This window comes from Lontra canadensis, unplaced genomic scaffold (assembly GCF_010015895.1).
Source record: "Lontra canadensis isolate GAN:19392208 unplaced genomic scaffold, GSC_riverotter_1.0 scaffold74, whole genome shotgun sequence".
Taxonomy (NCBI): domain Eukaryota; kingdom Metazoa; phylum Chordata; class Mammalia; order Carnivora; family Mustelidae; genus Lontra; species Lontra canadensis.
The window spans coordinates 9,602,505-9,617,239 of record NW_022631068.1 but is presented as its reverse complement, the minus strand read 5'-3'; the positions used below and the strand labels follow the sequence as shown (position 1 = coordinate 9,617,239).

The following is a 14,735-nucleotide window of genomic DNA, read 5'->3' as shown; positions in this document are numbered from 1 at the left end:
ATGGGTTCTGAGATTGCTGACCTCAAACCTCTAAAGATCCCCTTCTTATTTTAAAATGTGAACTTGCCTTAAACAGAATATATTGTGTGTGTGTGTGTGTGTGTGTGTGTGTGTTGGGAGACGATGTTCAAAACTAATTCAAATGTCATTCATGACTCAGTAGGCAGAACTCACCACAGTCTGGAGCAGGTGTTTCTAATTTAAAATTGGTAGACAGGTAATAACTTGGCTGAGAATTAAGTAAATAATGGGGTGTAGGTTTGTGTTGTGGGTTTGTCTTAGATTTTCAGACATCTCAAAGTAGTAGGCACAAACCAGAACTTGCACTGTTTGAGAGTGGTGTGGATCCCAAGGTGGGTCAAGCCTGGAACTCTGTTTTGAAGCAGAGGGCGGTGGTCAGAGTGATTGAACCATGTCCCCAAGTTCCCTCCAAGGCTGGGACTCCTTACAAGGGAAAAACTGCACTAGGGAATTGTCCTGGAGAGCACTGGGCCCAGTGTGTAACCAGAGATCATAATGGGGTCTGAGAAAGGCCCAGAGCCACTGACTGACTGAATCCTCCTGAGAGAGGGCGGCTAGATTTTAAAAATAAATAAATAAAATAAAAGAAGGATCAACAATGAGCATGAGAAACTTCTTTCCCCCAATGGAAACTGTATTTCAAAATTACCTCGTGAGGGGGGAAAGCTGCTATATATGAGCCATTGTTTATAAGTTTACAGATACCTGGAAAGAGAAACAAAAGAACAGTTTTTTAGTCAGTTCAAATGAAGACTTCCCTCTGTAGCAACATATATAAATTTGGGAGAACAAATTAATTTTAAAAACTTAAAATAACCCAAATAACACCCATAGCCACATCACCTCTGAAGACCGAGGGCTATGAAACAGATTGGTACTAAAGAGTCTATTTGTATTCTTACAACATGAATCAATGGAGATTTGTAAGGTGCCAACACACGGCACTTTGCCGTATCCTGGAATATGAGGCATTTTAATACCCATTTATTTGGGATCACATGAACCTGGAGCAAATATTTTTTTCTGCCCCAAAACAACAACATTTGGGGTGCCTGGGTGGCTCAGCGGGTTAAGCCTCTGCCTTCAGCTCAGGTCATGATCTCAGGGTCCTGAGATCGGGCCCTGCATCGGGCTCGCTGCTCAGTGGGAAGCCTGCTTCCCCATCTCTCTCTCTCTGCCTGCCTCTTTGCCTATTTGTGATTTCTCTGTCAAATAAATAAAATCTTTAAAAGAAAAAAAAAGAAAAAAAACAACAATATTTGGTCAAGAAAATAGAGGAACTCTCCACCCACAAAATGTCTCTAAATGATATTGGTTTTGAGAAGTCTTTAATTAATACTGAGCCAAGGAGACATAAGTATCAATATGTGACACTTCTTAAAATCTCTTCCAGCTCAGCCGGAGTGTAGTGAAATGGGCATTCTCATATTGTCCCGGCAAGACTGGGAAACTTCTGGAGAATAATTTTTGTTACAGTTTTACTTATGTTAGTAAAGAATAAGAAATAATTGTATATCCAAAAATGGGGAATCATTTAATTATCATGGTACAATCAATTATACTAGGTACTTGGTAGATAACTGCAATTTGATGAATGCTTATAATAGAATCTTGTACAGCTATTTATAATGTTTACAGACATACCAAAGGGCTTGAGAAAACACTCATAAATACTTTTTAAAAAAGACAAAATTGTAAACACTTCGTGATTCTAATAATGATGTGTATATACATCATATTCAACACAACATTATTAGAATCATGCAGGTTTACTATATATACATTCAGTATTAATGTGTGAGAGTGACAACTGAGTTTGTGGATTTTTAAAATTGTTTTTATTTTATTTTTTAAAATATTTTATTTATTTATCTGACAGAAAGAGAGAGAGATCACAAGTAGGAAGAGAGGCAGGCATTGAGAGAGGGGGAAGCAGGCTACCCACTGAGCAGAGAGCCCGATTCGGGACTTGATCCCATCAGCCTAAGATCTTGACCTGAGCTGAAGGCAGAGGCTTAAGGCACTGAGTGACCCAGGTGCCCCTAAATTTTATTTTTATACTCTTTGTGTTTATTGTATACTCTAAAAAGGGCATGATATCTTTACAGTCATTTGAAATGTCATATTTTTATTTTTAAAGACTATGTAAGCACATAACACTATCACTTACACACATTTTTATTTTACATTCTGGGTTTATTTTTATGTCTTATTTGGAAAACTAAGTGTTTTATTGGAAGGCTGAAAAATAGAATGTTTAGAATTTGTGTTCAATGCGTTATATCCTCATATTTAATGAATGAAGGCAAAGCTTCAAATGTGAAAATAAGTATTTCTGGATATAATTAGTAACAGCAAATATTACCTTCTCTATATTTTTAATTAGTGTTCTTACCCACTTTTGATATTCCATTTTCATATTTCGTGTGCTGTAACATGTGATAGACTATCCTGCTTCGAGTAGCATTGCTGAAGAATGTGTCCTTATTGTTTATTATGAAGCTGTTAAGATAAGGGGATTGGTTTTAATATTCAAAGCAGAGCCCAGAGTCCAGCAACAGTTACAAGTTTCTAGGTAGTCATCCATCTGTTTTCTCCAATAAAACTAATGCATGAGAAATACAGTACATCAAAAGACAAACCATCCTTTTAAAAATAAATCAACTGGCAGAGACAAAATACATTTATAAATAATACAGGCATTATCAAATATTCATTTAAAAATCTTTCAGTTTATAGGGGAGCCTACATGTCCTCTTATTTCTTGTTTAGCATGAAACAGGGACAACAGCATTAAATTGTCCGTTGCCTCCCATAAATTCTGTACTACCTTAAGCAATGTAATTCCAAATAGAACACATTAAAAATTGATGTCATTTCCCCATATCACACCTTCCAAGCTAACATGTCTTGTTTTCAGAACCTCGGTAATAAGCAGCAGTTCTCCCTTCCCTTCATGCCCTGTACTGTCCCCACATAGTAAAAGCTGCAAAGAGAAACAGTAATGAGAGCCAATGAGTGAAGGGCAAAAGGGTGATCCTGACAGGAAAAGGGGGTCTATTTCAGTCTTTATTTTGTAATATGCTGGGATCCTCAAAAAAATGGAAGCATCCTGGATCTTACTCAATTTCTGACAGTTCCTGGTTCCGGTTGCTTTATCTCTGTGAGTAATAATTAGCCATTTTTTCCCCCCAGGCACTTAGTACTGAAGTATTAGGTCTTCTTTGATTCTTGTTTTCTTTTTACCATCCATATTACAGAACCAGTCAACTTTTCTAACTGAACTGTGTCTATCTGGCTTTGAGCTACCCTATTGTTCTGGGTCTCATTGCCTAGATCACAAGAGAGGAACGTCCTCTTAATTGGCCGCCCAATTTCCCACCTGACTTTTCAAGCACAGCTCTGGTTCTTAGAGCACTCTTACTACTAATGTGTCAACATTACACACATAATTAAATTTATTTTCCTCTCCGGCTCTCTATTTTTGTATTTTATCCTCTGATTTCCTATAGCTCTGGCTTTTTGCATCTGAGAGGCAAATTGTACAATTTATCACACCTCGAAATGTTACATTTCTTTTCCTTGGGATTTGCTCTGTCTCTGATATCTTTCCCCACCTCTTCCCACCTCCCTCCACATTTTTACTGATGGAGAGTACTATCTCCTTCAGAAAGGCTTCCTAGATCCTTTCCTCTGGCTGTAGCTTCTCCCTCTCTTATAAAAAAAAAAATGTGCATTGTATTTGTGCCTTTCCTAGCAGGTTGATTTTGCTCTGCTTTTTTTTTCATGGTATCTGTAAGCATGTCCATTTTAGTAGCTTCCAGCATTCTGATACTGTGCTTTAGTTTTAGTTTTGTACTTGGAGGCAACAAGTTAACACAGATGATCGGTGTCCTGTTAATTCTCAGTATCTGAAGCAATGTCCACACAATTCTTTCACCATCAGATTGATGCAGAATTCCCTGAAAAAATATTTCTCTAGACGATTAAGTGTCCTTTTTTCATGGAGTTACATTATGGAGGGAGGAAGCAAATGGTATATAAATAAACAAATTGCAGTTGTTGTCTTCACAGTATTCACAGTGTAGCGGAGCAGACGAAAATGTAAACTAATAATTAAAGAGAACAGGGTAAACATAAAGATAGGGACATGCACAGTGTGGGATGTAGGACATTGAGAGTCAGGATGAAACAGATAGCAGGAGCACCAAACATGCTACAAGGGCAATAATCAATGGGGAACTCTCTCCTCCCACATATTTGATTTAATTCATTAATTTCATCCTACCTTTCAACATCCATAAAGACAGGGACTGTGTCATAGCCTCAAGCTGTATTATGCAGAAACTCAATAAATACTGGTTGAATGAACAAAGGAATAGAGACAGATACGCTGGTATGTAGATGGATAGATATGCAACAAATCCCTAAAAAATGTCCCATTTATCTTAGTTTAATACAATTAGACTAAAGTCTATTAAACTAATAAATACATATTAATTAACTATAAGTATATATAATCATTTATTAATTGGAACAATCCATTATTCATTCATGTTATTTAATAACAATGTTACTTTAACTGGGTAGCTTACCACCATTGTAATTATTTTGAAAGAACTGGGACCTAGACTATCAGCCCATAAGTTTACCATTAATTATTCATTTCTTGAATTTCTCTAAATCAGCTGATAAGGAATTAATAGTGCTAGCTGAGTACTGTTCACAAATTAAGTGCAAAAAACATTTTAATAAAATGGTGCCCTCTCTGACTTACTAGGCGAACAGTGGAACTGCTCCAAGGTATTTTTATTCTATCAATACCTCCTAGATAATGAAAGGTAACGAACCAGGTGGTGGGAAAAAAGAAACATGAACTTACTGGTGAATCCGTGCGCGGCTGAAGGGGCCCGTATAGCAGTCTGACTCCTGCAGGTTTGGAAAAGCTGACTTATCAAGAACCATTGGGTTTTGGGACATCCATTTTTTTATTCTCCTAAAATAATTTTGCACACTGGAACAAAGTCACATGAACTAGATTAGGCTGCATTCCAGAGCCATGCTACCTTCTATACCATTCTGATAAAAGAGTTCCAAAAAGACATACACACACCCACACTCACGCACTCACAAGCATTTCTCCTGCTCCCTCACAAAAGAAATAAATTCCAAAACAAATCAAATCTTGCAGTTGTTCAAACTCTTTCTGTGCAACTAGGTTATCCTTATAAGAAAAATTTGCGGAAGATGTTTTTATTTTTTTAAGATTTTATTTATTTATTAATTTGGCACAGAGAGAGAAATCACAAGCAGGCGGAGAGGCAGGCAGAGAGAGAGAGGGGAAGCAGGCTCCCTGCTGAGCAAAGAGACAGATGTCGGGCTCAATCCCAGGACCCTGAGATCATGACCTGAGCCGAAGGCAGAGGCTTAACCCACTGAGCCACCCAGGTGCCCCTGGAAAATGTTTTTAAAGAATCATCATACATAAAGATGGTGGTAGGAAAGAACATAACAATAAAAGGGGTATGACACACTTATCGAAGTTGTGAGTGCATAGATGTATGTATGTACACCGGTATATGTAGCCGTAGATCATTCCTGGATTCTCTGAAACCTCTACAGCCAGGTGGCTCTAAAGTGGAGACTGAAAGGAAGTAAATGTCTACAACACACTTTGTTGTGTGAGCCCCAGCTGTGATGGAAACAGCAGGGGTTTGGGGGAAGCAGCAGGGGTCTTGGTATCAAGCAAAACCCAGTTCAGGGGCTCCTGGATGGCTCAGTCAGTTGGGCATCTGCCTTCTGCTCAGGTCATGATCCCAGGGTCCTGGGATCAAGCCCCACATTGGGCTCCCTGCTCAGTGGGAGGCCTCCTTCTCCCTCTCCCACTTCCCCTGCTTGTGTTCCTTCTCTCGATGTCTCTCTCTCTGTCAAATAAATAAATAAAATCTTAAAAAAAAAAAAAAACCCCAGAAACAAAAAACCCAGTTCAAAGGCAACTTGGCACCACAGTGGCTGTGTGAACTGACAGATGTTATTTAATTTCTTGCCTCCATTTCCTCACTATTAAAAAAAAGTGACTTTGTTAGAGATTTCTAAGTTGGTGCCTTACTTCATTTTTTAAAAGATTAATTAATTATTTTTTTTTTTTTTAAAGGGGAGAAGCAGAAGGAAAGGGAGGGACAAAATCCCAAGCAGGCTCCACACTGAGCTCTATCTCACAACCCCGGGATCACGGGGCTCACACATATTTTATCCAATGCTGTGTAAATTTTTAAAAAATTTAGTATAGCAATGTGGAGGCAGCTAACAGTGTATCTTAGGAATTATTTCACTCAAGTCTATTATGGTAAAATTACGATGCATAATTTGAAATAACAGTGAATTCCTGACATAAAGTTCAGCATGCAGAGAGTCTGGACCTTTAAACCTCAAGTCACTTTTGGTTTTACAGGGACTAAAGCATTTCTTTCTAGCCCAAAATAATAAATGGGCAATATCTGAGGTGCTTCTTCTCACATAACGAAAGCCTCTGAAATCACAGAGTATCTATGTATTTCAGCAACTAGTGCACAGATATTCATAAATCACTTAATGGATTATAGAGCCATTACTCCAGCTTTTTAAAGTTGGCACAGTGAGGAACACAGGGGAGGGAGGAGGTGGAGGAAGAGTCTTCCGGAACTGAATTTGCCGGTTATTGTAACTGAAGCAAACATTTTCAAACTTTGAGCTTTAGGTTCTTTTAGGTTTTTTATCTGGAGAGAGGGGAAGTGATTTTATCTGTGATTCTATCTGTCCTACCTTACTAGGTGTCAGAAGAATCAAATAAAAGGATACCTTCTGACTGCACTTAGGAAATGTTGATGAACCACAGTTCCTGAGGGCCTATGTCTGACAACATACAAACATAGAAGAAGGGGAGGTGAATTTTAAAGACATTAATGAAACAGAAGGGCCTTCAGACCACTCTCATTTTTTATAGACATAAATAATATTATAATATAGACTTTTCATATACTCATTCTATGAAGAAGTAAATGATTCTGATGGTGTAATGTGGTCAGGCCTGGTCAGGCCTGGTCAGTCAGGTCAGGCCTGGACTGAAATCATGGGATGTAAAGTTCTAGATTATTACTCAACTTCCTTGATTCTTATCCAATTTTCTAATCTCTTAAGGGAAGAGATATTTTGAGAATTAAATACATAATGCCTACATCCATAGTGCTAAGAACCCAGTAAGCACTCAATGCTTATGGTAATAATAAGGAAAGAGTATTACTACTCTGTCTACTACTACCAGTCTCACCAACATGTCACCAACATGATCTAATGCAGTATCTACACTCTACCAAATTTTTCTCACCTTGGCCATCTTGCAGACTCAAGATTTCATGGCATATTGTGAAAATGACTCTAAGGGAGTTTTAAGTTCCTTGGCTAAAATCAATGGAAAGCAGAGAATTCTACAGAAATAGAAAAAAAAATCTGGATTTTTGGTCAGAGCATCAGCTCTACCAAAACAGCTGTGAAATCGGGGGGAAGAGGCATGGGGTTAGTAGAGAGTGGTAATAATGGTCACTTTTTCTCCCAGATCTGCAAAAACTAGTTACTCTTTGCTCTGCCTCCCCAAAGGGTCATTTTGAAGATGTTTTGATAACCGAATATGAAAGTGCTTTGTAAACAAGTGATAAACAGCAGCAACAATAAAACCATAGCCATTTCCTATCAACCTGCCAGAAGAAATGACAGTCTTCAAATGCTGGATAATTGCCCGTACATTATTCATCACCTAACATTTACTGCTCAAGATACCTACGCACAAAACATCTTTCCCACTTCAAGAAAGGAAAAGCACAAGTGGAATCTAAGTGCATATAATTGATTTTCATTTCTCTCTTGCCAATTGTCTACAAATTAGGTTTTTAAAATTTTATAACAATGATGGTCACCACACACACACACACACACATGGAGGGTGGTGCGAAGGGGAACACTTAAACTTTCTCCAAAGTTAAAGTTTAAAAAAAGAATCAAAATCAGTTATTTCCCTAAGTGAAAGTCTAAACTCAAGCAAATAACATGACATCCTTTTTCTCAGTTTAATATGTCATATACTTCTGTAAATGCCCTTCCCAGGTATTTGGTATCCTTTCCATATGCATCCAGAAAGTCAAGGAACAAAGAAACTATTTGTAATATGTAAATTATAAAAAGGTAGGCTGTAATAATGTTTAAAGTATTTTAATAATTATTTGGAACATATAATTGAATTTTCATTACATGGAATTAAACAGAAAATAATAATAAACACAACAGATAATAAAACATATGATGCGTAATACAGTATTTATTTTTCCAGCCTACTTTAAAGTCTGACCAAAATAGAAAAAAAACTCACATTTTTTCCACTATTAAAAATGTTTTCTTTAGAATTTAATAGACACATTTATCATGCATTCTAAGCACAAGTGCATTCTAAAACTAAATTATATAATGTAGAAATTTGTTGCTATTTTAATATACAGGATTTTACCCTCTGTTGGTCTCTGAAAGAAAGATACTTGTTTATCAGAAAACCCACTAATTATACAGTAGCAAAATCTCACTAAGTCTATAGAGCTCACTGAACCTAATCCAAAGGCATTTTATCAGCACATCAAATACAATGCAGGCACATGCAAGAAGAACAAACAAAACCCTCGGCAGTTGTAAATTCATATATTTGATTTCCAATGACTTTTACTTTATTATATAAAAAAAATTTTGGGAATCTGCTATACAGACTAGGACCAAATATGCCCAAGGGGCATGATAAAAGTTCATTTTAAATTTGAGCATGTTAACCCAACAAGCTGAAGAATCTGACCTGGCAGAGGAGCATCATTAATAATTATAGTATTTTAAAGAAATTTTTAAGTACTACTTCCTTTATTATTCATTCTAACTTCAAGTCCCCAACCCCCCGCCGATTATTTACTTTTCTTGTTGCCTGTTCCTACCACATCTAAACTTAATGTTTAAGAGAGAACAATGTTCTCCTCTCCTAAAATAAAAAATTTTCCTAAAGCTCTAATTATATTCGGCCACTTTCTCTGATAAAGAACTAGACTTATGGACTCCTTTCCTAAAGTGCTCTGATGTTCACTCTATAGGATTCCAGTTTTGTGTCATTCTGCATGTAACATCCTGCAGCGTTATTCCATAGTGTACTCTATCACATTTTGTTTTCATTAAATGATTCTTTTGCAATGAACAGAAAAAAACACCTGAGTATAAGAAGCCTTTTGTTTTTAGCATCCATTGAATGGAAGCTCATTTTCCTCAGTGAAACAGGCCAAGGTGATTCCGGTGGGAGAGCTTCTCCTGTCTTAGGGTTGTGGTTTGGTAAATTCCTTGTCATACCTACTGTTACTGCAGTGGGTAGAGAGAAATTTTGAGATGAGGCACTTGAAAAAGTATGTTTTCGATATTCGGATAAGACAGGCAGCTCAGCTGGTGAAATCAGAGCTGGCCTGCAATCCAAGAGATGCTGTGTGGCCTTGGCAGACCACTTCATCACTCTGGAGGCTGGTCTGTCCTTGACCACCTCTGTTAAACAAGAGATCTGGACTGCCATGTCTGCTCTTCTAGGACTCCAGTGGGTCATCATTTGCCCAACAATCCTGATTTTATAACTGTTTTTTAAATTAAAATCTCCTGAGATGCTAACTTCCAATTAAAATCCCCTTCTCATGACATTATATCAAAAGATGATTGCTGGGACATCTGAGTGGCTCCATAGGCTAAGCATCTGCCTTCAGCTCAGGTCATGATCCCTGGGTCCTGGGATTAAGCCCCACTATGGGCTCCTTGCTCAGCCTCTCTCAGTCTGCTGCTCCCCCTGCCTTGTGTGCTCTCTCCCTGACAAATAAATAAATAAAATCTTAAAAAAAAAAAAACAAAAAGAGGATGGCAGGAATGGCAATGGTAAATAGAAAAAAAGAAAAAAAAAGAGATGATCTGATTTTAAACATTGTTAAATTTGGCATAAGTCATTTTGGAAATATTTGAACAAATCAACAGTTTTTATTCCTAAAATTTACAACTACTGATATGGGTAATTGAATATTTTATTTTTCTTGCTTTTTCCCAAATGATAAATTGTTGTAAACAAATTACACATCATATACTGACCTGCCCATTGATTTGTTCCTCCTGTCAGTGTAGTAGCATTTTTTCCTGAAAAATAATAGAAACAGGTGAAAACAGTCATGTGAAAAAAGAGAAACCAGTGAGTGACAACATTCAATCATACTGAGTATATTAACTCTCCAACTTCCACATACCTAAGACAAGAAATAAGCCAATATGATAGTAAGACTTCTGAATGTATGTTGTCTTAATTTCAGACTTTAAGTTTCTAATAACAAAAAACTTTGATACTGGGTGTGGTGCATAAACAATGAATCTTGGAACACTGAAAAAATAAAATAAAATTTAAAAAAACTTTGATAAATTAACTTTTGAATATTTGACTTTTAATTCCATTTTTTGAGTCTGTGTTCTGCTACCCAATGCATATTAACTGGATCATTTGCTTATAGGAAGTCATCCATTCTTCCATCCATCCATCCATTTATTTATACTCCTATCTAAACACATATGCAGTACGTAGCTATTCTGTGAGCTATGTTAAGGTATAACCATTAAAAATGTAGAGGAAAAAATGAGGGTGTCTCCCTCAAAGAGCCTCCTTTACAGTTGAGGAGACAAGTGATAGTTATAATAAATTGTGATAATGCAGGAAAACAGAGAGTGCTAAGGAAGGACCTAGGATGGGATCTCAATTAGTTTTTGTAGATGAAGGAGAAAGGAGTCAGAAAAACCTTCTCAGAGCATGTATTATCTGTGTTGAATCTTGAGATATGAGTGGGAGTCGTCCTCTGAATAACGTACATAGGACACAGTAATCTTGACAGAGACAGCAGCATGTGAAATGGGGTTGTAGGAGCAACACCAAGTATTTTCAGATTCAGGAAACTTCAGCTACTTTGGTGGTCTCTGGAGTATAAAACTGCAAGTTGAGCACAGTGATAAGAGAGCTGGCAGGGATGATGAAGAAGGCACAGATAATGAGGCATCTTACCACTGACTCTAAGGTTTTTGGATAAAAAACAATGGATGAAAAACATTGAGTGTTTTAAGTAGGTGTGTAGCATGTCCGATTTTAGAGAATCCAGAAGTTTGTGACAGAGGATAATTCATCTCCTTAAAGATTCTTACCAGGTCCTCATTTTGGAGCTCAGAAATCTCATAGTCAAGGCCTTCTAAAATGCCTTTTTTCCCCACCCAACAAAACCCATTTCAGAGGATCACTAAATTCCTCCCTCTGTGGCATCTAGAAAGCAGAGCTGAGTCAGGACAATCGATATTTGGTCCTATGTTATTAACTGCTTAGAAAACTTGAAAACCTGAACTACCATATTTCATGGCAAACACTAGTTTTACTGCTAAAAAAGATATATTTTTTTCAGTTGTCCCTGACATACCTCAATACTAAATTCAAATATGAAATTTCAAGTCTTGCCATGTCTATCCTAAACTCATTTAAATATCTTCCCCTTCACTTTTTCAAATATACAGAAAATTCATGTGCATACATAATTCCATCCCCATTGGAATATAAACCATCTTCTCTCTGAACTGCCTCTACACAGATTGTCTCGCACTATTTCATCATCATTATATAACTGATAATAGACTATCTTCTACAGGACATTGAGCCTCTTGAAAGTAGTGGTTTTATTTCATTTGACTTTGTATGCGTGCTGTATATTTGGCAAACTGTTTGATAAATAGCAGGTGCTCAGATAGCTGATGAGTAAATGACTGAGTCTTTGTTTAATTTACATTTGCATTTATTTCCTTCAGTGCCTGACATCACTTTGCACTTAATATTAACATTTGCTAAATGAGGAATTATTTTTTTTAAAGCTACGAATGTAGAAATTAGTTTAAAATAGTTTTTTTGCACCAAAAAACATAGAAATGTTATATAGAGAAGATAAAAATTATTATTATCAACCACAGATACAGTAAGGAATATTGCAAGGGGACATTTAGATTTAATACTAGTCTCCATTTATCTTTATTGCTGCCAGTTTGAAATGTCTCATAAACTTTTTTTTTTTAATCTTTGAAGTGTTTTGGGGACAATAAAAGGAAAAAACAAAGGAAGAAAGCCACAAAGGATGAATATATACACTTTTCAAAGAAATATTATAAAAGCAAATAAAAATGAAGAGACTCACTTTTCCTAACTAACACTCTTTATCCGTTAAATTCAAGATGAACTATGTGTGACAATTAGTGCTGTTGAGTCCTCTTGCTTGAGGACTGGTTATTGTTTATCTATTTGGCTATATTAAAGGGTGAGATTTCTTTCTGTCTTTGCAACCACTAAGCAAACTGCCTGTGATGTACGTCACATTTTGATTTAACGCTTAGGCAATAATACAAGCGTTTTCTTTCTCTTCTACTTTTATGAAGTTTTCTGGGTTGGGGGAGATTTTGTTTTTTCCCCCTAAGTGTATTTTTAATCCATGACATCAATAATAACTTGCTCTTTTCCTTAATTCTTCTTCATAAGTGAACCAGCAGGACCAAATCATTTTCTACCCATAATCCTCCACCCTGTGCTTTATTAACTACATATTGTTCACAGACAGAGCTTTCTTTATTTTTCCTCTAATTTTTCATTTGAACGATTCTATGATTTTATACCTTGCATCAAGGCAGCATCTATCTCCCTATCTACCTACCCACCTACTTAGAACATCCACTCAAAACTGTAAGTAAATAATGATGGGAAGCACTGTTTTCCAAACCAGTGTTCCACTCATCCCTGTGGTCATGAGTGGAGATTCCTGCAGGGCCAAGGGGGATGGGCAGTCATCCGGGTGGAACCCTGGGTCCTCACCTTGTCAGGGAGAATAGCTCTAGTTTTACGTATTTCATATGTTGGGCTCCCTGGCTGTTTCTATGTTATTTTATTTTTGAGGGAAGTGTTCTTTGCATAAAAAAGTGATCTAAATTTAATCCCAATTGTGATGAAAAATTATTCTTAATGGTTTAAAAATATCCCCCCCCCAATCTGCTATGTTTAAAATATTTGTGGGAGAAGATTAAGAATCCTATTAAGGAACTCAAACTGAGAAGGGAGGGGATGACTGAATCATCTTAAAATATGTTTGACTCTTTTATTATGAAAGGGGTAAGAAGGAATAGGAACCACCTTTGAAGCAAAAGAAAAATAACGAAAGCAGGACTTAATATTTCTGGAATGTGGAAGATACAAGCTAAGTCCTTGCTGATAGAAGAAAAATAAGAAAATTTGAGCTATTTTCATCCTCTGAAATTTTCTTGGGTAGTTTCTGAAACACCAAGTCTAATACATAGAACATATTTACTTTGGAAAAATAATCAAAAAAGGAAAGAGCTTGAAGATTTAAGTATAAAGTTCTATACATATATTTAAGTAGAGAATTTAAATAAAATGCTTAAGATTTCTGTTCAAACAATTATTTCTCCTTATTGTATGGTAGGTTATAACGCTAATAATCTTTTCTGTATACATTTGCAGGTTTTCTTTGTGAAATATAATATGTAGGTTTTAATACTGAATACATATGTGGGATAGCCAAGCACATATAAGCTTTTTAATGCATAAATCTTTTAAAAATTCTTGTCCTAAAAAGAGATATCTGTTTTTTCCTATTTAAGTTCTTTGTTATTGTATATTTTAATTTTAAGGCAGGATGTATGTTCTTAAATTTGGTAACAGTTGACGATTGGAAACTGAATCAGCCATCATAAAAACACTTTGCCACTTAGTTTATTCTTGTATAGTATTCTCTTTTTATGAGGCAATGGCTATGCCAAATTTCATGTGCACCTAATAAATAAACGAGAAGTTAGTTATTAAGGAGTTAATGTTACATCTATTATTTAAACTGATCTGGAAAATGTTCCAAGAAAACTCTGTGTTCCAGTATTTGTCAAACTGTTTTCCCAAGAACACCTACATATTAAGATTTTTAAAATCCTATAATCACATGGAAAGGGTGCTTCGTAAAACCAATTCTTGAAATGTATAAAAATGGTCAGAATTATTAAAATTGCTAAGACAATACTTTTTTTGCCATCTGCATCAGAATCCTGTGGGATGCTTGTTAAAAAATGTATATACCTTCTGTTCTAGAATTCGTATGCCATAATCCCTGGCGGGGAGGGCTCCAGGAACTTATGTTTATTAAATGTCTCAGGTGATTGTAATGCACTCTACAGGCAGAATGAGAGCCACTTCTCTAAAAATTCCTACAGTAAATAAATTTACTGTTCAACTCAGAAATTCAGAAACATATTTGTTCGCAGGATATTTTTCTCTTAAGAACCTGTGGAACTAGTATTCCTTTGATACCTTTTTGAAAATGTTGCATATTAGTTCTAATATTTATATTATTATATCATGATAATTACAATGGCATTTTCCATAAGTTTTAGTAATATAGCAATTGTAAACATTATTTTAAAAAACATGTTATAGGGAGGCACGTGAGTGGTGCAGTCAGTTAAATGTCTGACTCATTCCCATGTATCCTCTAAGATTGAGGACAGATCTAAGAGATTATGTGGTTGAACTGCAAGGAATGATTCTTGCTAACTGCTAGACCAAG

At 36.2% G+C, this 14,735-nt stretch overlaps 1 protein-coding gene across 6 annotated transcripts in view; it reads right to left on the bottom strand.

The window, feature by feature from the left end:
• The window catches only part of LOC116881433 (anoctamin-3), a 284,096-nt gene that overhangs the window by 92,781 nt on the left and 176,580 nt on the right, over window positions 1-14,735 (bottom strand). For all 6 annotated transcript variants that reach the window (XM_032881227.1, XM_032881226.1, XM_032881228.1 and 3 more), the window contains 4 exons: window positions 10,195-10,239; window positions 4,904-5,035; window positions 2,417-2,523; window positions 671-726 (listed from right to left, as the gene is read on the bottom strand). In XM_032881227.1, coding sequence (XP_032737118.1) covers window positions 671-726; window positions 2,417-2,523; window positions 4,904-5,035; window positions 10,195-10,239 — 340 coding nt within the window. The remainder of the gene's footprint in view (window positions 1-670; window positions 727-2,416; window positions 2,524-4,903; window positions 5,036-10,194; window positions 10,240-14,735) is intronic.